General features: G+C 42.5%; 1 protein-coding gene across 1 annotated transcript; it reads right to left on the bottom strand.

Moving 5' to 3' along the window:
- Positions 1-1,475: 1,475 nt before the first annotated feature.
- Positions 1,476-25,162, bottom strand: LOC135080137 (nucleoporin SEH1). The gene is made up of 8 exons (XM_063974824.1): positions 24,949-25,162; positions 24,417-24,573; positions 23,846-23,999; positions 21,291-21,398; positions 20,492-20,605; positions 15,038-15,193; positions 7,611-7,777; positions 1,476-1,615 (listed from the first exon to the last, which is right to left on the bottom strand). Exons 1-8 carry the CDS (start codon positions 25,081-25,083, stop codon positions 1,476-1,478), a joined length of 1,131 nt encoding a protein of 376 aa, XP_063830894.1. The 5' UTR covers positions 25,084-25,162.
- Positions 25,163-25,882: the final 720 nt, after the last annotated feature.

Below are 25,882 nucleotides of genomic sequence, written 5' to 3'. Positions count from 1 at the left end.
CAGTGTGTGCATGCGCGCCGCATAGGTATGTGTTAGCGCGCTCACATACAAACCGCGCCCGTGCGTTTCTATGAAGATGACCTACTCATTTGTATTTACTCTGTTATTATAATTCTGTGCGTGTACTCACTAGACTAGTGTTTGGGCATGTGCGCGGGGTTGGCCATGGCGGCCATGCGGACGTAGGCGGTGTGCGGCCTCGCGGCGGGCGGGGACTCGCTGGTTCAGACTAAAGCCCGGTCTGTGAGCACGTAGAATTTTGTCCAATGACCCCAAGCTACCCATCCTTATCGCTCGCGCGTACCTAATTATATTGCTGTCGCAGTGTCGCGACTGTGCGACGCGCGTCCGCAGTGAGTGTGCGAGTGCGACAGCAACATAATTACGCGCGAGCGATACGGATGGGTAGCTTGGGGTCATTGGACAAAATTCTACGAGCTCGCCGACCAGACTATACATGGCGTGTACTCACTAGACTAGTGCTTGGGCATGTGCGCGGGATTGGCCATGGCGGCCATGCGGACGTAGGCGGTGTGCGGCCTCGCGGCGGGCGGGGACTCGCCGCGCACGTCGCTCGTTCAGACTAAGGCCCGGTCTGTCGCGACTGTGCGACGGGCGCCCGCAGTAAGTGTGCGAGTGCGACAGCAACATAATTACGCGCGAGCGGTAAGGATGGGTAGCTTGGGGTCATTGGACAAAATTCTCGCGCTCACAGACCAGACTATACATGGCGTGTACTCACTAGACTAGTGCTTGGGCATGTGCGCGGGGTTGGCCATGGCGGCCATGCGGACGTAGGCGGTGTGTGTTCAGACTAAAGCCCGGTCTGTGAGCACGTAGAATTTTGTCCAATGACCCCAAGCTACCCATCCTTATCGCTCGCGCGAGCGATAAGGATGGGTAGGGCTTTATACGTACTAGCACAGAATAATAATAAGTACTACGTACAGAAGTTTTACTTCGCGAAGGTATTTAAAAAAATGTATGCTCAATGTCATTAACAATATGGTGTAATTTAGCCTGTCTCAAGAGTCAAGCACCATTTTGTTGACAAACGTCAGTGATCGGCACTGCGCCGAAGCTATAGGGCTGACTTCGGTAAAATGATGTGACGTGAGGTGCCAAACTGCGGAAAATGGCAGAGGAAATACATGATTTATCATGAATTATCATGAATAATATTAACTACTTATTTACCTCTCAGTGTCTTGAGGCAACTTAAAAAAGTACATTCTGTGTTTTTATTATTATTTAGGCAGTTAAATACTACACAGTATTTAGTACACCATTTTCTTTATTTTCTTCCATCATACACAAGAATACGCGTGCGTGAGTCAATGTTCGCTCGTATGTGAGGCCTTTTCGAATAGTATCCTGTAGGTGGGCCATCGTGCGTGTTTTGTTTTCGATGTAAACTCGCGGAGATGAACAGGCCTGGTAGTAGTTATTATTATTCTGTGCGTGTACTCACTAGACTAGTGCTTGGGCATGTGCGCGGGGTTGGCCATGGCGGCCATGCGGACGTAGGCGGTGTGCGGTCTCGCAGCCGGCGGGGACTCGCCGCCGGCGCCGGCGCGGAACACCGCCGCGCACTTCCACTGGTTCAGGTATTGCACTGGAAACGTAGCGAGAGGATAGGTAAATACAAAGAGCTTCAATGACACGGACAGAGATTAAAGGTAGCCTTTCGAAGCGAGCGTCTATAGCGTCAGTGGCGCCGCGACAGAGCGACGAATAGATGTTCTATGCAAATGTATAAAATTCTAGGGAACGTCATTCGAACGCAGCGACACTGTCGCGGCTGCGTCTGTGACACTTAGTTCGAAAGGCTACCTTAAGGCCGGGTAGCAGAGAAAATGGCGAAAATGAGGTTTTCATTTTTCATTTTTGAGGTACTAAACAGTAAAATTAAAGGCTAAGATTTTTATTGGGCATAGTTGAGGATATTTTCTAGGGCTATTAACGGATGGAAACACGATTTGATGAAGTTGACTCGATAGAATAAATTCCCAAAGTTACCTCTATTCGTTTTCTATTTATGGTTTTATTTTTTAAATAAGCGATTTGAGATTCTAAATCTTTTACTAAACGAAAGTTCAGAAATAACTTGAGGGCTTTTAACGGATGAAATTTTTATATTGCGTCTTATTTAGTTACTATGTTAAAAAATGTGGAAAAAATCGTCCATGACGGCTTGGACAATCTCAATCAGTCGCGCGGTGGCGCTTACGGAGGACGGACGCGTGTCAGTTTTTTGGCCGTGACAGTTCGCGATTTGTCAATATTTTTGACAATGATGACTTTGATGAGTCACAGTATAATAATATCAGTGTTACTGGAGAAAGCTTAAATTTTTGATAATTAAAAATTATCAATTTTGTCTACCTATTGAAATTTAAATCGTTCGCATCCTTTTAAACGAAGACTCTACTCATGATACATAGTACAGTCGGAGAATGAAAAGGTTCGTCACCTTAGTGTCGGTTTTCGCTTGCACTAGGTACTGTAAGAGTCAAACCTGCCAACATAACAGTGCAAGAAACAGTGCTGCTAACATTTAAATAAATATGACGTTTGCTAACGAATAAGGTTTTGCTTGTTTATTTTTCTATCCCATCAGTGCAATGCAATGATGACATTGATCAATTGACAATAGTTTTTTTTATTTAATAGAAATAATAATGGCAGGTTGAACCAACAAGAAGGTTTTAGTTTATCAATCATAATAATCTTCTTGACAAGATAAATCGTCAAACAACTTTGATCTGAATAATTTTGAACTTTACTGACGAACAGTTAAAGATTATTTTCTCTAACTCGAGATTATTCTGTAACATAGGTTCAAAAGGTAATATGTGCTCGCGATTCGTTGAAGGAATCAATTTGAAAACTGACGAACCTTTTCATTCCGTGACTGTACATTCCTCAAATATGAGACAAAACCAATGAGTTAAAATTACATTTTAATAGTACCTCTATAATGCACTGGTGCGCAGTAACCTAGAGTATGCTTCCACATCGTGGAATCCATACTACGCCATACACTCTCAGAGGGTGGAAAGTGTTCAGCGAGCTTTCACCAGACATCTCGCCTTCTGCTCTAGCGAATTTTCCCATAGAGCTCCCTATACACAACGCCTCGACGAGCTCAAAATGTCTTCTCTCAGCGACCGTAGACTTCTTTTAAGCATGTGTTTTTTGCACAAGCTTTTGAATGCTCAGGTGAGGTGTAGCAGTCTCCTTCAGCGTATCTGCCTCTCCATACCATACAGATATCCTAGACACATAATCACCAAGATTTTCAAGATACCGGCTACGAAAACCAATTTGGGTCGTCAATCTCCTATGTACAGACTCCTTAATGACTACAACACACTACAGAGCAAGGTTCGGGATTTAGATGTATTTTACAATAAGCACCCTAAATTTAAAGATAAATTGCATAAGCACTTAAGTTCTGCGAGGTAGGGCACGCTTTTTTTCTTGTTATTATTAGTTTTTTTTTAGTTTAGCGAGTCGCTTTTGTGTTCGTTTTAAATCTCCGTCTGAATGTTGTGCTTACCCTTAAGTGACATAATATGTCACTTAATATATCAGAAATGTTATGTTCATAAAATATGTTAATCATAAGAGTATAATATATATGTTGTTGGTATGCCATATAAATAAATAAATAAATAAATACATACAATCGTCTTACACTCTTTAGAAGAGCACACTGACGCAAATAAATAATAAAAAATACTGTCTAAGGTCTGTAGCTAAAGGTCTAAGCTGTAAGATAGAAGAATCTTCTAGCCAAAAAGATGGCAGATGCAGCAGATGTCAACGGATTTAAAACTGGAGTTCATATGACTCCTTGTAGACTTGAGTCTCTAGAGCGTCCCTTCCTTCACCATGCGTAAGAATTTTCACAAAAATACTGTCTAAGGTCTGTAGCTAAAGGTTTAAGCTGCAAGATAGAAGAATCTTCTAGCCAAAAAGATGGCAGATGCAGCAGATGTCAACGGATTTAAAACTGGAGTTCATGTGACTCCTTGTAGACTTGAGTGTCTAGAGCGTCCCTTCCTCCACCATGCGTAAGAATTTTCACAAAAATACTGTCTAAGGTCTGTAGCTAAAGGTCTACGCTGCAGGATGGAAGAATCTTCTAACCAAAAAGATGGCAGATGCAGCAGATGTCAACGGATTTAAAACTGAAGTTGATGTGACTCTTGTAGACTTGAGTGTCTAGAGCGTCCCTTCCTCCACCATGCGTAAAAGTTTTCCAAAAATACTGTCTGAGGTCTGTAATAAAAGTCTAAACTGCAAGATAGAAGAATCTTTTAGCCAAAAACATGGCAGATACAGCATATATCAACGGATTTAAGACTGGACTGGCACCACCTTGCAATGTCATCCTCTCATTGTTATCTGTAATGTAAATTATTTTTAAAATGTATTTAAAAAATAAAATGTTTGTTTTATTATTTCAATAATCTGACCTCTCAACTCAACTACACTACACAAACACCTTTGTTCGCAACTGTACTGACGAAATCTCGATATTATACCGTTCATTTAAGATGGCAAGCTTTTTGCTGCGGTAATGCACTCCAGGTAACCGTGTGTGATGCTTATTGCTCATAGTGATTTTCGATACAGAGCCCCGTACATACGTTATACATAAATTATGGAAAGAAAACACCCAGACCAATACAAACAAATATGTATGCAATTTTAGTATGATATTTTTATTTATTAATAAACAAAAAGACTGAACAAAATTGATGCGTGTACTGATTAATGTAATTAACCACAATATGCAAAGCTTTGTGAATTGCAACAACTATAATTTATTTATTTAAATATCCAAGCTCTAAATAATCGCTACTACGAGTAACATAACTGATCATAAAATGTTTATCCAATCGCTCAAGCTCCCGAGGATCTACCGATAGATCGGGTGACGTAATCTTGAAATTATTTTAGCCGGCGCGGAACTTCCGGAAGGTCGGGTGACGCCACGCCTCTTTGAACCGTGTTTACTTTGGCAGTTATATTCTATATTTATCCGATTCTAAAATATATTCCCAAAAATTTTGAAAGTTGTTTTAATTTTTATCACTTGGATATGATTTGTATTAGAAAGTGCTGTGAGTGTGACGCTTGAACGGAAGGAAGTCAACCTAACTTAACCAACTGCGTATTTCTATACTGTGTAGCCGCGAGAGCTCTTTGGCGCACTGTCTTCGGCGAAGTATTGCGCACGCAGATTTTGACAGCGCGAAATACCTACTTTAGCAGAAATACCAAGCCTTAAACGCAACAGTTTCGTCACTCGTGCAGGTGACCGCCATAAAGTTAATATACCTAACGGAATAGAGCAACAAAGAACTTGAGATGAACAGAGATGTCACTAACAGCAACACTGTGTGATAAAAAGAGATGCGGGATGCCGTCGCCGTCACGTCAAACACAACAGAGGGCCAAGTATGTGTTTACATCACGTAAAAATATTGCATTACGTAAAAAAATTACATTAAATGTATGATGGGTTGTACGTACAGCGCCCCTAGCGGAAACGTTCAAGAACTAAAATTTTCATCATTTTTCTAACGCGCTCACTAGTGAGGTCGTTTGGTGTAAACTCACACTCAGCCCACAGTTTTTTGCAACTATTTGACAGTTCGTTAGCACTCATTAGCACGCTGAAAATTTAAACTCGCACGTTCCACGGCACGCGCCACACGCACGAGTAGTGCGAGTGGAACGCGCACAGCACTCGGTCTCGAGGCCGCGACGCTCACACAGCACTGTGCGTGCAGCGATGCTGTGCAGGGACACTCACTCTTCCACAGGCGCACTTGGCAGTCGTCGCCCGAGGAGGCCAGCAGCGTGCCGGTCACGTTCCACGACACGCGCCACACGCACGAGTAGTGCGAGTGGAACGCGCACAGCACTCGGTCTCGAGACTCGACGCTCAGCACAGCACTGTGCGTGCAGCGATGCTGTGAGGGACACTCACTCTTCCACAGGCGCACTTGGCAGTCGTCGCCCGAGGAGGCCAGCAGCGTGCCGGTCACGTTCCACGACACGCGCCACACGCACGAGTAGTGCGAGTGGAACGCGCACAGCACTCGGTCTCGAGGCCGCGACGCTCACACAGCACTGTGCGTGCAGCGATGCTGTGAGGGACACTCACTCTTCCACAGGCGCACTTGGCAGTCGTCGCCCGAGGAGGCCAGCAGCGTGCCGGTCACGTTCCACGACACGCGCCACACGCACGAGTAGTGCGAGTGGAACGCGCACAGCACTCGGTCTCGAGACTCGACGCTCAGCACAGCACTGTGCGTGCAGCGATGCTGTGAGGGACACTCACTCTTCCACAGGCGCACTTGGCAGTCGTCGCCCGAGGAGGCCAGCAGCGTGCCGGTCACGTTCCACGACACGCGCCACACGCACGAGTAGTGCGAGTGGAACGCGCACAGCACTCGGTCTCGAGACTCGACGCTCAGCACAGCACTGTGCGTGCAGCGATGCTGTGAGGGACACTCACTCTTCCACAGGCGCACTTGGCAGTCGTCGCCCGAGGAGGCCAGCAGCGTGCCGGTCACGTTCCACGACACGCGCCACACGCACGAGTAGTGCGAGTGGAACGCGCACAGCACTCGGTCTCGAGGCCGCGACGCTCACGCAGCACTGTGCGTGCAGCGATGCTGTGCAGGGACACTCACTCTTCCACAGGCGCACTTGGCAGTCGTCGCCCGAGGAGGCCAGCAGCGTGCCGGTCACGTTCCACGACACGCGCCACACGCACGAGTAGTGCGAGTCGAACGCGCACAGCACTCGGTCTCGAGGCCGCGACGCTCAGCACAGCACTGTGCGTGCAGCGATGCTGTGCAGGGACACTCACTCTTCCACAGGCGCACTTGGCAGTCGTCGCCCGAGGAGGCCAGCAGCGTGCCGGTCACGTTCCACGACACGCGCCACACGCACGAGTAGTGCGAGTGGAACGCGCACAGCACTCGGTCTCGAGGCCGCGACGCTCACGCAGCACTGTGCGTGCAGCGATGCTGTGCAGGGACACTCACTCTTCCACAGGCGCACTTGGCAGTCGTCGCCCGAGGAGGCCAGCAGCGTGCCGGTCACGTTCCACGACACGCGCCACACGCACGAGTAGTGCGAGTCGAACGCGCACAGCACTCGGTCTCGAGGCCGCGACGCTCAGCACAGCACTGTGCGTGCAGCGATGCTGTGCAGGGACACTCACTCTTCCACAGGCGCACTTGGCAGTCGTCGCCCGAGGAGGCCAGCAGCGTGCCGGTCACGTTCCACGACACGCGCCACACGCACGAGTAGTGCGAGTCGAACGCGCACAGCACTCGGTCTCGAGGCCGCGACGCTCAGCACAGCACTGTGCGTGCAGCGATGCTGTGCAGGGACACTCACTCTTCCACAGGCGCACTTGGCAGTCGTCGCCCGAGGAGGCCAGCAGCGTGCCGGTCACGTTCCACGACACGCGCCACACGCACGAGTAGTGCGAGTCGAACGCGCACAGCACTCGGTCTCGAGGCCGCGACGCTCAGCACAGCACTGTGCGTGCAGCGATGCTGTGCAGGGACACTCACTCTTCCACAGGCGCACTTGGCAGTCGTCGCCCGAGGAGGCCAGCAGCGTGCCGGTCACGTTCCACGACACGCGCCACACGCACGAGTAGTGCGAGTCGAACGCGCACAGCACTTCGGTCTTGAAACGCGCGCCGCTCGAGCCGTTTGCGTTCGAATTGTTCGTGTCCCTGGAAATAAAATAAATAAATAAATAAATATCCTTGGACATTTTACACTGCGCCGCTAGCCCCAAACTAAGCAAAGCTTGTACTATGGGTACTAGACAACGGATATAAACATACTTAAATACTTTTTTTTTTGTAAATACATACATATTATACATAGAAAACACCCAGTCCAATACAAACAAATATGTTCATGCACACAAATGTTTGTACTGTGCGGGAATCGAACCCGCAACCTCCGGAATAGTAGTCCGATTCGAACCACTACACCAAACGGCCGACAAAAATGAAAACTCGTATTGAACTTGCAACGGGGCGTCTAAGCTAGCTCAGTCTGACACCCCGCTGTTTAGTACTAAGTCCCAGTTCGCCTTCTGCGATGAGGGATGTGTACCTATCCAGGATGCCTACAGGGATATTCGACCAAGGAAACGCACAATCAATAACACAATGGCACTTATAATTCAGGTTCCACAATATTTTCCTTATTCTAACTTCACTGACTCTAAGTTTATTATACTTTACAGGTTATATCACAATTACTAATTAATGGCAATGAAAAGGATAGCGACGCGCCCGATCCGCGTCCCGAGACTAGTTTACGTATCCGCGAGAGGGGCGGCGCCCTATGCGAGGTTTATCGAGTGTTAGTCTGGATACTTATAACTAGGGGGGTGGGATGTGGTTCGTTAGCTCAAGCCAGAGACCGAAGCCTCGATAGTGAGTACGACCACTAGGGAAAGGCGTTGGACCTACGAGGTGAGGGGGTGCGAAGTTCAGGAAGGGTGGCAGCAGGATTGCTACCGCAGGTTCGGGATGAGTATCTCATGCACTACTCGGTAAGGACGAGAACCGGTTGGCTATCAACGATAGAACGTCTCGACACGACGCTTTATGGCAAGCCGCGGATTGATGACGAGGTATCGGATCAAGCCAGAGTCGAACAGTTAGGGTTAGTAGGGAACAATGTGGATAGCTATTCGCTAGGGACTCTTTGCAATGCAGCCGAGGGAATGATAGACGCGCGCGCGAACGTCTGGCTGTTACAATGGCTCCCGAGCGAATGCTAGGCGCCCGCGGTCGCCGCCGTCTCTTATATTAGCTCGGTCCGTGCGGCGTGCGGCCGCGCAGCCGTAGGGTTGTCAAAATCTCCGTGCTCGGTGCTAGGGCTGTCGATGCGTCGCGGGGCGCGTCACATCCTCCCTTGTTTTGGAGATTTTTACCTGGAAAAATCACAAGTCTGGTACATAAAGGTCCTTCAAGAACAACTAAAAGTCGTGTCAATAATAAGTTATTTTTGGGTAACTTCATAACGAGTAAAAATTAAAATATAAAACATGACTGAACTTGTACTTGATCATTAGCCCAATAATAACTCTTTATTTAAAACATGGCAGTGTATTTATTTACTTATAATAATATTAGCTAACTTGGTCTTGAAACAATGTTATTGAGATACCTTTAATTTTTTTTTGCTTACAATGAACTAATTAAACGCAAATTTTAGCTAACTTAGTTTTGAAACAATGTTATTAAAATACCTTTAATTTTTTTGCTTACAATGAACTAATTAAACGCTAATTTTAGCTAACTTAGTTTTGAAACAATGTTATTAAGATACCTTTAATTTTTTGTTTACAATGAACTAATTAAACGTTAATTTTAGCTAGCTTAGTTTTGAAACAATTTTATTAAGATACCTTTAGCCTTTTGTTTACAATTAACCAATGAACTAATTAAACGAGTTGTTTACTTTGTTGTTACGAGTATTCAATTTGAAATATTTCTTTGATACAATAATGGTATGCATGGCACTTGTTGTTAATATTTCTAGTTTACTAGTTTAATTATTTAAATTACCATACTCAGAATAAGCATCTGATTAATGTTAATGATTTCTATAATAATTATTAAAAGTTATACAAGACAATGGCAGTTAAGGGGTTAAGTTTTAGTTACAATAAACAATATTTCCTAATGTAAATGGAATGCAGCTTGGCGCGGCGCGCAAACATTAGGCAGGTAAAATCTAGTTATGAATCATCTAGCGAGCGAGTGCCGGCCGTGGCGAATAGAAAAAATACGTTTCACTGATAATATGCAAATGAGCTCGCTCGGTGAATCGTTCATGGAATGTTTGTTTACTATTTAAAAGTTATCGAGAAACTGGTAGTACTATTGGCGCGTAGCAAACCGGTTTGTTATTTATGTGAGTTTAGGTTGCGAGTTACTAGTAAATAACAATGCGATTTGCGTCAATAGTTATTTAACGAGATTAAATTGAACAATTTAACGATTTAAATTATACAGGGCTACTATGTCATGTTAATTAATAGTTATAGGTTATTGGTATGTGATATTTAACGAGATTAAATTCGAGAACTGAATGATCTAGATTATACAGGGTTGCTATGTAATGTTAATTAATACTTATAGGTTATTGATATATGATATTTGACGAGATTAAATTCAAGAACTGAATGATCTAGATTAAACAGGGTTACTACGTAATGTTAATTAATACTTATACATTATTGACTTGTTTTTAATATTGATCAATTTACTTTAACGAGAACTGACTAGACAGTTACTAAGATGTTGTATCTATCTATTAGAAACCTAACTTAGGTATAAAGTTAAGCTACGAGTAATTAACGTTACTGGCCTTGTTCAGCTGGTTCTGGATTTGGCGGTGCTCGCCCCTTCATGCCGCGCCTCTTCTTTCTCCCCGGCCGCCTCCTGGGCTGGTCCTCAGCTCGGGTCGGCTCCTCTCCAGGGCCGGACTCGCGCCAGTCCAGGTCTTGTGGGTGGTCGACGGTGTTGACATTGAGGATTTCGGTCCAGTCTGTGGACCGGTTTGATGATCTGGATAGTGGTCTATCCGGGTCTGTAGACACTGCGCTCCAGGGTTTGCGTGCGTTGTTAACTTGGCAGGTTTTACAGTTCTTGACGTACGTTGACACATCTCTGTACATACCGGGCCAATAATATCTCTGTGATATTTTGTTCAGTGTTTTTGCTGTTCCTAGATGGCCTGCGGTTGGTGTATCGTGGTTTTCTTTCAGAATCTGGTTTTTTTCATTGTTGTTTATGCATAATTTCCAGTCTAATGATGTTTCTGTTCTTGGTCCGTATGCGTGATTTATTATTTTCTTGTATAATTTGCTGTTTGACATTTTATAGCCCTTGTTTCCGGTTTTTTGTATTTCCTGAATTTTCTTTTGGATCCAGTCTTCTTTTGTTTCTTGTTTTAAGCATGTTACGTGTTTATTTATTACTTCTTGACTTTTAGGGTTCCGTGAATAGTCTTTTTTCTTGATTGGTTTTTCGTGTGCGAGTTTGATCTTGTGTTTTTTCTTACTTGTCGGTGTTTCGGCCATTTCGTATGTAGGTACGATGTTGGCTTCTGTAGTTTTTCTTGACGTTGTTCCCACTTGTTCCTCTTGCTTGGTGCTCTCTTTGGGCCATTCTATTTTGGCTCCTATTCTATTTAATATGTCCATGCCGATCAGTATACTCGTGATTTGTGGATGATATAACACTTGGTGGTTAATTGATTTTCCTTTTATATTTATTTGCAAGTCGAGTTCTTCTTTTATTCGAGTTGTATGCCCATCTGTCATGCTAGCTGTTATGCTTACTGTTTTCGGTTTCAAGTTTCTTTTCACGAATCTATTGTACACTTGGTCGTTGATGTATGATCTTGTGGCGCCGGTGTCTACGAGTGCTTGATATTTTTCGCCTAGTATCGATACATCTACGAATGGACGGTTATCTTTAATTTGCGGACTTGTGTTTATTGTCATGGACTGTGTGTACTCACTTGTTTTCTTACAACACTGTTTACTCATTTTGCCGATCTTGCCACAACCGTTACAAAATAGTATTTTCTTACTTCTGCAATCTTTCATGGAGTGCCCTTGTTTTCCACAGCTCCAGCAGCAAGTATTTGTGTTGTAATTGTGTATGTATGATGCCGTCTCCTTGTGTCCTTGATTTGTGCTTGTTTCGTGGTAGTTATTTCGTGGTTCTCGTTCTGTGAAGCTAGTTTGACGTTCTGCTGTGACATTTTCATAGTCGTTTGCCAGTTGTATTAATTTGCTTACCGAGTCTGCTTCTGATTTCTTGATATAGAACTTGTATTTTGCGTTCATGTTTTCGTAGATTCTAGTTATTTCTTCCTCTTTTGACATTTTTGCGTATCTGCGCATGAGTGTTTGAATTTCAATGAGGTAGTCTGTGAATTTTTGACGGTGATGTTGCCTATAATTCACTATTTTAGCTAACAGGTCACTGTCACAGCTCACAAATGTCAACTTGAAGAGTTCTATGAATTCGTTCCATGTAGTAAACGAGTTTTTATTATTTCTATACCACAGTACGGCTTTTCCTTTCAGGAATCTGGGGAGCACTTTGAGCACTTTATCTGGCTTGACCTCGCCCGATGACATGAGTTCGTCCAGTTGCTCTAAAAACTCCACTGGGTTGTTGTATGTGTCAAAACTTAGGTTCCATCTGGCCGTTATGTTTTCAGTCTGATCTACGGTGTACGACATGTTTGGTTCTTGCTGCATCTCTGTGTCTTCAAAATCGGTTTCTGACTCACTGTTAGACTGTTCTTCGGCGGATTTACTGGCGGACTGGACTGGTTGACGGGACTGCTTGGTTCTGAGTGCTTCTGTGAGGTTCTGTCTCAGTTCTTGTACGGTTCTGTTCTCCGTTTTTATGTTTCTTCTTTTGCACTCGTTCTCAAGTTCTGTCTTCTTCAGTTTGTATATCCAAGATGTCGGTTCTGACATGTGTGATTATCAATTTGGTGCGAAGTTTTGCTTTCCTTGTGGTCTTTCGCTTCTCTAGCGATCTGGTGATCCCTGTAGGTTCCGTGGGTTATTCAGTTGGGCGCCATTGCAACGGGGCGTCTAAGCTAGCTCAGTCTGACACCCCGCTGTTTAGTACTAAGTCCCAGTTCGCCTTCTGCGATGAGGGATGTGTACCTATCCAGGATGCCTACAGGGATATTCGACCAAGGAAACGCACAATCAATAACACAATGGCACTTATAATTCAGGTTCCACAATATTTTCCTTATTCTAACTTCACTGACTCTAAGTTTATTATTATTACGAGCGATTACTTTACAGGTTATATCACAATTACTAATTAATGGCAATGAAAAGGATAGCGACGCGCCCGATCCGCGTCCCGAGACTAGTTTACGTATCCGCGAGAGGGGCGGCGCCCTATGCGAGGTTTATCGAGTGTTAGTCTGGATACTTATAACTAGGGGGGTGGGATGTGGTTCGTTAGCTCAAGCCAGAGACCGAAGCCTCGATAGTGAGTACGACCACTAGGGAAAGGCGTTGGACCTACGAGGTGAGGGGGTGCGAAGTTCAGGAAGGGTGGCAGCAGGATTGCTACCGCAGGTTCGGGATGAGTATCTCATGCACTACTCGGTAAGGACGAGAACCGGTTGGCTATCAACGATAGAACGTCTCGACACGACGCTTTATGGCAAGCCGCGGATTGATGACGAGGTATCGGATCAAGCCAGAGTCGAACAGTTAGGGTTAGTAGGGAACAATGTGGATAGCTATTCGCTAGGGACTCTTTGCAATGCAGCCGAGGGAATGATAGACGCGCGCGCGAACGTCTGGCTGTTACAATGGCTCCCGAGCGAATGCTAGGCGCCCGCGGTCGCCGCCGTCTCTTATATTAGCTCGGTCCGTGCGGCGTGCGGCCGCGCAGCCGTAGGGTTGTCAAAATCTCCGTGCTCGGTGCTAGGGCTGTCGATGCGTCGCGGGGCGCGTCACAAACTACCTACCTATTCATTCGCACAACTTGTTCCCAACAAGTCACACCCAAACGAGTTACTCGTTGGGAAAAAAAATCCATCCAGTCACACCGTTACTCGATGGGACATCTCTTTAAAATGTTTTGTCCCAACGAGTCACACTGCTACTGGCTGCACTGTTAGTGAGCTGCCACACTGACGGATTACAAACGGTTTTAAAACGGAGTGGCAACGCGGCAGTGACGCCGCGACGCGCATCGTTTTCGCCTCGTCGCTGCTCCGCTTTGAATCCGCTTGCAGGGTTACTCGTTTGGGCACAGAATAATAATAAGTACTACGTACAGAAGTTTCACTTCACGAAGGTATTTAAAAAAATGTATGCTCAATGTCATTAATAATATGGTGTAATTTAGCCTGTCTCAAGAGTCAAGCACCATTTTGTTGACAAACGTCAGTGATCGGCACTGCGCCGAAGCTATAGGGCTGACTTCGGTAAAATAATATGACGTGAGGTGCCAAACTGCGGAAAATGGCGGAGGAAATACATGATTTAGCATGAATAATATTAACTTCTTATTTACCTCTCAGTGTCTTGAGGCAACTTTTAAAAAAGTACATTCTGTGTTTTTATTATTATTTAGGCAGTTAAATACTGCACTGTATTTAGTACACCATTTTCTTTATTTTCTTCCATCATACACAAGAATACGTGTGCGTGAGTCAATGTTCGCTCGTATGTGAGGCCTTGTCGAATAGTATCCTGTAGGTGGGCCATCGTGCGTGTTTTGTTTTCGATGTAAACTCGCGGAGATGAACAGGCCTGGTTTGGGTGTGACTCGTTGGGAACAAGCGATTCGCACAAGTAACCCTATTGTTGTAAAAATAAGCAGACCGGCAATAATCGATGTAAAATTCAATACATACATGCAAAAAAAAACGCTCGGCTAGCCGCACCTAATAACGATTTGTTGGGTCGGCTCTGTCGTTCAACAAATACTGTCGAATCGACAATACCGACCCGCTTATGTGTACACATCGTAGAGCAGAGTTGCGGTGTTATAAATTTTTAAAGGACTCTTGCAAATCCTTGTCATAACGTGTCAAAACACGGAATCTTATACCTCTGACTCAGCATCCCGCAACACCCTAAACCAAATAGGAACTCACAGTGATTTTACACTATTGCGTTATGATGATGAATATGTGAATAGTGGTGATGACCACACTCACAGCGAGTCACAGTACAGGCCTGTATTTGAGCCTGAAGTTGATGTTAATTAAAGGCGATGTCGTTGACGGGCTCGGCTGGTGATGATGATGATGATGACACTCACAGCACGGGCTCTATCTTGATGATGCGGACGTCCTTGGTGGCCACGGCCAGCAGGTGGAAGGCGCGGCCGAGGTTGGGCGCGAAGGCGATGTCGTTGACGGGCTCGGCTGGTGATGATGATGATGATGACACTCACAGCACGGGCTCTATCTTGATGATGCGGACGTCCTTGGTGGCCACGGCCAGCAGGTGGAAGGCGCGGCCGAGGTTGGGCGCGAAGGCGATGTCGTTGACGGGCTCGGCGGCCGACGACAGGCAGTCGGTGCGCGTCCAACGGCGGGCGCCTTCGCTGTACCTGACGATGACATAACATTAAGGCTGGTTTAAGGCTTGATTTCCTTTTAGGCTGACATCGGTGACCGACTTCAGCGGCGCGCACGATTACACACTAGTTAGTTCTATGTAATCATCTGCCGCTGACGACGGCGTTGCAGTGCGGTGCTTCATAGAACATTGTGTTTATTCGTACGCTCGACCGACGTCAGCGTAGGAGGAAATCAAGCCTAAGGCTGGTTTTAGAATCACGCTGACGCACGCTGACCGTCAGCGCTGAGAGCCGAAATGTATGAAGCGTCGACGCCGAGCGATCAGCGTCACTCAGGAATGTTCCCTTCAATACATACATATTGAACTGTCAGCGCCGACCGTCAGCGTGTGGTCAGCGCGACTCTAAAACCAGCCTAAGCCTAGACGCAGACCACAGATTTTTTGACGGCCAATAGTTGGGTTGGGCTGATAAAATCAGTGTGGACAAGTATGATTAGACTAGGCCCAACTTCGGCCGACTAAAAGTCTGTCTGTACTTCTGTCGCTGATGGACGTTTTGGGTAAAACTGTAAGTCCACAGTGAATTATATAAATAAATAAATAAATCTGTATTCTATTGAGAGTCTAAGGACCTTGCCACACTAGCGGATTGCAAGCGTAGCGGCGATCACGGCCAGTGTGGCAAGGCTCTTATGGGTTTCCCACACTGCAGTCAGGTCAAAGTGAACGCAGCCCGCAGCATGTACGAACAACATTGTCGGTTTCGGGTCGGTTGAGACATTTTGTATTGATACAATCTGACAGTGTGGCGCGAGCAAAGAACACAAATTGACAGGTGCGGGCTGCGTTCATTTCATTTGACCTGATCGCAGAACGCACCTGTGTGACACGACAAATGTTTTAAGGCCTACGCAGAAACTTGCGGGGAGCGGGTGTCCCTACAATTCGGTAGGTATGCTAGAGGTACTTTTTTGTGTTTGTAAGACAGATATGAGTATACAAGCATAAATTTATATGAAAAGGGCCTATTTGAATAATGATGCCTATTTGTCGTTATGGAAATCCTTGGGGGAGGCATTTGTCTGGAGGTAGACGTCATTTCACTAAAACGAATGATGCCTTGTATATTTTATGCTCCAAAACTCTTTCAATCTTAACTTTTTTTGTTGTATCTTTTTTTTATAGTACACTAGCTGACCCGGCGAACTTTGTTCCGCCTTAATGGCAATAAGTAAGCAGACTTGTTTTTTTAATTTCGAACGGGATAAAAAGTATCCTATGTCCTTCTCCTGGCTCTAAACTACCTCCCTGACAATTTTCAGCTAAATCGGTTCAGCCGTTCTTGAGTTATAAGTGGTGTAACTAACACGACTTTCTTTTATATACAGGGTGTCCCGTAATGTAACGTCAAGCCGGAACTGGGTGTTGAGGCAAGTTGTGCTGGTTATCAGAAAAATATAAAAAAAAATCTATGTGGCATATTTTAAAAATAATAGGCATTTAAAAAAAAAACCAAAAATTCTACTCCAGGTGACGGTCCTTTTACTCGTGTTGCCACAAATCTTCACTTTTTCCAAATTTTTTTTTTGTTATGTAACCCTGAATAATGCTTCTCTAAATTGTTATCAAAATTACAAAACCAGCTGCTCCAACTTGGATGAAAAAAATACATTATTCCCAAAAAAAAATATCAAAATAAAAATTTTGCCTAGTTTAAACTGAATGTACTGAAAAAAAATTGTACTACGCGAGTATGGCAAGTGACGTCATAATTTGGCGCATTTAGTAAGGATTCCAAAATGGTATAACACTTGGTAAATTCTTGCTGTAATTGTCGACAATTTTTGGTTTTTTGGAAATAATCCCATTTTTAACTTTATCTACCTTGGTTAAAAATATTATTCTAATGTGCCCAAAATTAAGTTTCTGGCTTAAGTGAGGTGGAGAAGCCATTTTAAAAGGTATGAGCGGGACGGAGAGGGCCATCTTACCAAGCAGGGATGTTATGGATATCCGTAACCGTAACCGAAACTATCGGATATCCGAAATAAAAAAATGTCCATAACCGTAACCGAAACTGATTCAAAAGTTACGGATAGTTTCGGATAAAGGCGGAGTCTAAGGGTACCATTACAAACTGCAAAACTCTATGAAATCTGCAGTATACACGCCGCAGCTGCAATGCCGCGCTGCCGATTTCATAGTTTTGCAGTTTGCGGTAGCAGTTAGCGGTCTGCGGCCCGTCTTGGAATTGTACCTTAAATCTTAATATTTGTTACCAACTTGTCTGGCATTCGCTGGCACCATCTAATATGCCAGCCTGTTTTACCTTTATCATACATAGGTGTCGTCTTAGTTGGTACATAAAGTAGCTATGTGGGTCACGCTCACGCAGCATCTTGCTATTTGTATTATACCTACATTTTTGAAATTCTAATAATTCCGTAACCGAAATTATCCGAGACTTTCGGATAATCTGAAATGATTTCATATCCGTGACCGTAACCGAAACCGGTATAATATTATTCTAATATCCGTAACCGTATCCATAACCGAAACTTCATATCCTTATTATCCCTGTTACCAAGTACAAGTGCAGGCAGGGCAGGTAGTAAAGGCGCGCGCGCACGGGTGACTTTTGTCACAGTATGTCAACTACTAATTACTGTCATGGTGACAAAAGTTTCTGTGACTGATTGTACGGTAGTCAGTCACAGAAACTTGAATTTTGGTTTCATTAGAATAATAATTTTTAACCAAGGTAGATAAAGTTAAAAATGGGATTATTTCCAAAAAACCAAAAATTGTCGACAATTACAGCAAGAATTTACCAAGTGTTATACCATTTTGGAATCCTTACTAAATGCGCCAAATTATGACGTCACTTGCCATACTCGCGTAGTACAATTTTTTTTCAGTACATTCAGTTTAAACTAGGCAAAATTTTTATTTTGAAAATTTTTTTGGGAATAATGTATTTTTTTCGTCCAAGCTGGAGCAGCTGGTTTTGTAATTTTTATAACAATTTAGAGAAGCATTATTCAGGGTTACATAACAAAAAAAAAATTTGGAAAAAGTGAAGATTTGTGGCAACACGAGCAAAAGGACCGTCACCTGGAGTAGAATTTTTTGATTTTTTTTAAATGCCTATTATTTTTAAAATATGCCACATAGATTTTTTTTTATATTTTTCTGATAACCAGCACAACTTGCCTCAACACCCAGTTCCGGCTTGACGTTACATTACGGGACACCCTGTATATGTTACGGTCAAAGTGATAAATGTGAAAATTATGAATAATCGCCGGTTATTATGAATAATTACCGCATGATTTGGTAAATGTGATTAATATGAGGTCATTTATGTGTGTATAAAACTAAATAGGCGGCTTAGGGGTGGCCCAAGGGCACCTCCGCCGCACCTTAACCTATTTTTCACTTTAAATCAAAACATTATGTTATAGGCATCATGGAAAAGTAATATTATGCAAGAAACATTCCAAACTCATTATGCCAAATTATATTAATATATGATAACAAAATGTTCAAAAGTTTGGCTGTACTATCGGGGACTCTTCCGCCTGACCACTTTGTAGAAATTTTAGCGTAAGCGCATCGCTCCGGTCACGTGCTCACCCCGTCTCTAATTGGTTACGCATTTTACTATATTTTTACTACGACCAATAAGAGACAATCAGGGCTTAGGTTGCAATACGAAATACCATTGTGCACTTTATTGTCATACGGTTAAGGTTTAAAACGAAATGTTTCTTTTTCTTCAATCTTTCTTAGTTTTAGGCTGAGTTGCACCACCTAACTTTGACCGTAACTATGACGGTAACCGGTGCTTTTTGTATTGAGTTTGACAGAATTTTGACGTTTGTTAAAGTTAAAGTAAGATGGTGCAACTCAGCCTTAGAATTTTAATAATAGAATTTGGTTACAAACAAATAGATATGTATTTTTTTTAATATTGTGTTTTTATACGAAGTCTGTCTGCTTTTTGCTTTGGCGATCTGTCGACATATTCTCTCCTTTGTTTTTTTGTGAAGTTTCGTGATCAATAACCGATTGATTTGTGTTGACCCGTGCTAGTAATTGGACTGTTTGATTGCCTTTTTATTGACCTCCGCTCGATTACTGAACCATGCCTCTCAAAATAATTCTTATATTTACTTACAAACTTATCTATACATTGTTAACTGTTAACAATGTATAGATAAGTTTGTAAATTGTTTGATAAAGTATTATTTAGTTTGAAGTTTAATTGTTATTGATTTAAGACCTTGTGTAAAGACACTTAATGTGCAATAAAAAATTGAATTTGAAATAAAACTAACTTAATATTATAATATTTACGATAACCAATTACCTGGATGTGAGATGTTCCGTTTTAAAGATAAGTGTTTCTTTAAAACGGAAAACAAAATATGCATTAAAAATAAATAGAAACCTATTATAAGTTTTTATTTACATTCAAGGATTTAAGAAAGTTATAGCCAGATCTTACAATAATTGTTTTTAAGCCACAAATATTCCTTAACTCTTTACTAATTAATTCAATAACATATTGTTTAAATGAGTTCCGAATAAATTAAATACCTATTAAATAAGTAAAATTCGAAAGCAACTGTATGATTTTGTATTTCTCGCCCTAACTAGCTAAACTAATATCATGAGATTTACACTCATAATATCAACAATAATTGTAGAAAGGGCTACTTTTTTCTCGGGAAATTGCATAGTTACTTTGGAATGTGCGATAGCAATTTTGTGACCCGAGCGGGCAATCGTTAGTTCAAATTTTACACGAAGCCTCATATAATATTTTGTAGCGATTTTTTATTGGGTTTCAAATTGACTAAAATGCGACGTTGCCAAACGAGCGCTACGGATGCGGGTAATAAGCAATACTCAATCCTAATTGCTTTACATAGAGCTTGGTTTGCTAGGGCAAACATCTACAGTGGTGCGCCGACGCTGCTTAGACCCGAAACATGAATGAACGGGGGCGGAGCAATATCGAGCGTGTGTGTGCAAACAATTTAGGCCCTTAAGGTGTCAAGGCGTTCGAGTCCCCGATAGTACACGAGCACGTACACAAGATGTTGTTCTCTTTTATGAAATTTGTTAGTACTAAGGTTGAATTATTAAATAATTACTGTCAAATGTGATTAATTTATCACTTTTACCGCGACTGTCGGTAATTATTCATAATTACCGGTTATTATTAATAATTTTCAATTTATCACATTAACCGTAACATATACATAAGATTACTTTCCTAAAATTATTAGTTTCCAAAAAGGAATGTGAAGATTCTTACTCATATATGAACACTTTTCCATTGCACGCAGTACTTTTGTCCGTCTGCACACTGGCAGCCGCGTTGGTGGTGTTGGGCTCGTCGCTGCCCACAGCTAGCATTGGCGGGTTTATTCTGGTGGCAACAATCGACATATTTTTAGAACAAAATTATATTACAGTTTTGTAGCTAGTTCAAAAGAATGTAGAAAAAAAGATGCAAAAATAAATTCGCTCATCAAAGACGTAGCTACACAGGCTACCTACACTTATGTGTCAAGTTTACTTAGGCCACGTTCAGACGATGAGCGCTCTACGCGCGTTTTGCTATATTTATGTATGTTAGCGCTCCTGTACACGACGACGCCACCGCGCCGTTCGCAGGAACTCTACACTGTAGATACGCTTCCGCGCCGTCAAAGCATAATTTTACCGGTCCACTACCTACACTGTTGCAGCGGCGCGGCAGCGGACTTTTCGCGGCGCGTATCCACAGTATAAAAGTGCGGCGTCGGCACGGCGACGGCGCGGCAGCGGCATCGTGTAGGAGCGCTAATTCTCGGAGTACACATACTAACGCGCATTTCTACATGTAGTTATAAACGCGCGTTAGCAAAAGGCTCATCAATATGAACGTGGCCTTATGCTAAATCTTGTACAGTATTTATACTTTAATTAAAATAAATAAAAATATAAAAATCTTTTAATAAGATGATTTTTAATTTGTAGCTCTGTCTCAAAAGTGTAATTTTAATATTAATGAATCAATTTTAAAATTAAGTACACATTTTAAAATTAAGATTTTATGGTTGCACACTTACTTAGATAAGGAAGGGTTCCATGATAGACAACTTATGGAAACTTTGGTGGGTATTTCGTGTTGTAGTGTCCACTGGGCCAGGTTCATCACATCTGGGGCTTCATATATCCTGAAAACAATGATTTCATTATGAAATATAGTAAATCTTGTGACGCGCCCCGCGACGCATCGACGGCCCTAGCGCCCAGCGCAGAGATTTTGACAACCCTACGGCTGCGCGGCCGCACGCCGCACGGACCGAGCTAATATAAGAGACGGCGGCGACCGCGGGCGCCTAGCATTCGCTCGGGAGCCATTGTAACAGCCAGACGTTCGCGCGCGCGTCTATCGTTCCCTCGGCTGCATTGCACAGAGTCCCTAGCGAATAGCTATCCACATTGTTCCCTACTAACCCTAACTGTTCGACTCTGGCTTGATCCGATACCTCGTCATTAATCCGCGGCTTGCCATAAAGCGTCGTGTCGAGACGTTCTATCGTTGATAGCCAACCGGTTCTCGTCCTTACTAGGGCATGAATATCGGAATCTCGGAATCTCGTAATATCGGAATCTCGGAGTACGAGATCCGATATTACAATTCCGATATTGAGCGACCCAATATCGTAATATCGGAATCGAGATAAAGGTTTAATTGAGATTTTAAACAAAGCGTTTAAACGCGCCACAAGCTGCCACAAACCCCAAAGTACATGATTGGCAAAGACCAATGATGTTCTCATCTCTCTCACCATTACTTTTTTGTCCCACTGCAAATATTTATGGTTAATTTAACTTGTTCTTAAACAATTTTAGCACTTGCCGTACTTGTGGTGGAATTGTGTAAAGCAATCTTAATCATTTGACAGTTCTTAACGTACGATAAAGTCAGTTAAACAAAGCGTTTGGCAGAATAATCGTACGTTATGAACTGTCAAATGATCACGATTGCTTTACACAATTCCACCTCTGGTCTTAGCAATGAAAAACGATATCTCTACTCCCTTCCAAACATTAATTGGGCTGTGGCCCGTCAGTTTTGTGTACTATGTGCCCTGCCCATTGCCACTTCAGCTTGCTAGTCCGTCGAGCTATGTCAGTGGCTTTAGTTCGTTTACGGAGCTTCTCATTTCTGATTCGATCTTGTTAAGAAACACCAAGCACAGCCCTCTTCATAGCACGCTGTGCAACTTTGAGAGACCATGTTTCCGAGCCATATATCATTACTGGTAACACACACTGATTAAAGACTTTTGTCTTTAAGCACGGTATTTTGGACGAAAAGATGTTGTGTAGTTTCCCGAAAGCGGCCCAGCCGAGTAAGATTCGTCGATTTAACGCTTTCTCGAAATTGAATCTACCTGGCTGAATCGTTTGTCCGAGGTAGAGACATACTTTCAACAATCTCGAGAATCGAGCTCCCAAGCGAAAATAGGTAGGGTGCAATATGGTCATAAGCTTCGTTTTGGAGGAGTAAAAGTTTGTTTGATACCTGTCTTACAAAAGCACTTAAATTCTTTGCTAGTCTATATTGGTTCATTATCAGTAACCAAATGCAATGGATACCCATAACATACAAAAATGGTTTTAAATACTTCAATTTTATCATTAAGAAGTGCTGTTTTGTACCAAATTAAAGAGATTGATTAAAATCATTATTTTACTATATACAATTGAGAAATGTTACGAATATAACCAAATATTACAATTTATAACACATAAACTCAATTCCGATATTAATATCGGAATTCCGATATTGAGATCCTATATCGGAATCCAATATCGGAATTGAAAACCTTCCGATATTACATGCCCTAGTCCTTACCGAGTAGTGCATGAGATACTCATCCCGAACCTGCGGTAGCAATCCTGCTGCCACCCTTCCTGAACTTCACACCCCCTCGCCCCGTAGGTCCGACGCCTTTCCCGAGTGGTCGTACTCACTATCGAGGCTTCGGTCTCTGGCTTGAGCTAACGAACCACATCCTACCCCCCTAGTTGTAAGTATCCAGACTAACACTCGATAAACCTCGCACAGGGCGCCGCCCCTCTCGCGGATACGAAAACTAGTTTCGGGACGTGAACCGGGCACGTCGCTATCCCTCTTGTCATAGTAGATTTTCAATTGTGGAACAACTTGCTCGTTATTTAAATAATAGTAATTTAGAGTCAGTGAAACTAGAATAAGTAAACTATTGTGGAACCTGAATTACAAAGTGCCATTGTGTTATTGATTGTGCGTTTCCTTGGTCAAATATCCCTGTAGGCATCCTGGATAGGTACACATCCCTCATCGCAGAAGGCGAACTGGGTCTTAGTACTAAACAGCGGGGTGTCAGACTGAGCTAGCCAAGACGCCCCGTTGCAATCTAATATAGTTATAGTAGTTCTAGAGTAATGCTACAAATATAATAATTCCAATAATCTATTTGAAGTCATTTTTTAATTGATTATAATGAATTCCTCTCGAAGGCATTTATAAAAACCCTATAGTATTAATATTAAAAGTGGGATTAAGAACATATCCATTATTTTAAAAATTAATAATAAGTATCTAAATTACAGAAAATAAATTAAATACCTTATGATTCCATCAGCTGAGCATGTGACTAGCAAAAGGCCTAAATGTTTAGGCCCGAACTTTACATCAGTGACTGACGTCCGGGAGTCTACTAGATTGGAACGTTTTACCCATGTACGTAAGCCTTTATCTGAACCTGACACATTAGTGTCACCTGAAAACCAAGTCAGTGAAAACATTTAATTATAAGTACATTTAATTAAAAGTACCTTAATGAAAAAGGGCTACTATAAAGTTGATGATTATTTAAAAGATAAAAATGTTTGGGATGCGTTACTGCCTAGTTCGCATAAATATTTATAACTTTGTACATTTTAAAGCCTGTAAACCTTTGAAAAAGAGGCTGACAATAGTGAGTTGCTTGCGCTGCTTCTTCTCAGCACTGGCCCATTTGTTGTCCTGAAGCAGTGGTAGGGTTAATACTGAGACGTTGGTTGGACCTGGTTATTTAAGGGTTAAGATTTACAGAAATAAATGAGTTTTATGAGTTTTTTTATGACTTTTATTAACTTTGAAATTATTTAATGTATATCATACTGCTAAGTGTGATAATTGAAGTATCAAGACATACCAACTTCTTCCCACACAGCAGCTGTCCGGTCAAACGAACAGGTTGCGATGACTTGCCCGAACTCTGGGTGCGCCCATGTTACCTTCCACACGGAACCGTGGTGGGCTTTCCAACTGCCCGTCAGGCGCCAGCCCCCACGACCGTCTGAGTCCCATATCTAGGAAGATGATATTCAAATTCAAATTTAAATTTTTGTTGCAGTAAATTCCAATATTCAAGAATGCTTATACCATACCGAGGTCCAATCGTGGACTTTTATGATAACTAGAAAATTGACTGATCTGCCCAGGGCAATCAGCATTACTATCATATCATATTAACTTGTGATAATTTTTTAGGAAAAAAAATTACAATACAACTTCTCAATCCATTGTAGCATTTTAAGTAAAACGTGATATTTGATACCATTAAATCGGTGGAATTTGTATATGAAGCAGAGACACCAGTTTAGATTGTTGTTTAAACAAGAAAATAAATTAACTCTGAGATAAGACCCATAAAGCACTTTGTTTGGTTTCAAAACATAACCTACCTTAACATACTGATCGCTGGAACAAGTTGCCATTCTTTCGCCATAAAAGTCGTACGCCACATCATGAATAAGATCTTTGTGGTCTGCGTGTATCGTTTGAGACTCAAATAAATTAGTAATACTTTGTTCACCCATTATTTAGAGAAACAACCGCTAAAACAGAAATAGTCACTCACACAATTTTTTGACTTAAAATGACATCAGTAGTGATGTTCATACACAATTCGTAAGATAATCGATATTCAGTTCAATTAACTAATCAATTGAATAAATACGCTCTATGTTTCAACTGAATTGAATTGGACGTCCACTCCTGTGGCCTGTGGATCTAGTCAAAACAAGTGGCACTTTTTGATACAACGCAAAAATCTAATTCGTTGTAACTGCATACAAAAAAAAAGAAGCCTTTCAAGTTTATAAACACATCACATTTCGCAACTTATCTAGAGGGAGACTGTTGGAAAAAGGCATCCAGCCCATACGATTAGACTCATTTCAGGAAGTATATCAAAATTAAAATATTTATTTACTAATCCATTAAGATTTGCAAGATTCAATTTGAATGCGAATACACCATGACATCACTACCGTGATAAACGTCAAAAAGCGTTTTGTTTCGGATAATAATTCAGTTCTGCTTTTTTCTAGAGTGGGGGTACTTTTAATATTGTGTTACACTCTCTAATCTGTGGTTACGTGTGCTCTGTGCCTTTAACCAAACGCAATTTAATTTTTTCGGGAACGAGAATCGAACCCAAACCCACAGAGCACGTAATAATCCCAAACCACAAGCCGTGCCCACACACAGAATCTGTGTTTGTATGATTCCCAAACCACATTTAGTTTTTACAATAGTTTAATCGTCTTTTTTATTAATAAATTAAAGATGTGCTACGGCTACGAGGCGCAGGCCGCAAAGTATTATTACTTTACT

Source organism: Ostrinia nubilalis, chromosome 17 (assembly GCF_963855985.1).
Source record: "Ostrinia nubilalis chromosome 17, ilOstNubi1.1, whole genome shotgun sequence".
Classification (NCBI taxonomy): Eukaryota; Metazoa; Arthropoda; class Insecta; order Lepidoptera; family Crambidae; genus Ostrinia; species Ostrinia nubilalis.
The sequence above is the reverse complement of the archived record's forward strand: the minus strand, read 5'-3'. Positions and strand labels throughout refer to the sequence as shown.

Bases quoted from the DNA above. Each gene is read 5' to 3' on its own strand.
- LOC135080137 (XM_063974824.1), bottom strand. From the start codon at position 25,083: ATGGGTGAACAAAGTATTACTAATTTATTTGAGTCTCAAACGATACAC. The intron at 15,194-20,491 runs GTAAGAATCTTC...TGTCATCGTCAG, and splicing joins GGAAAAGTGTTCATATATGA to GTACAGCGAAGGCGCCCGCC. The intron at 1,616-7,610 runs GTGAGTGTCCCT...CTACGTTTCCAG, and splicing joins CCAAGTGCGCCTGTGGAAGA to TGCAATACCTGAACCAGTGG.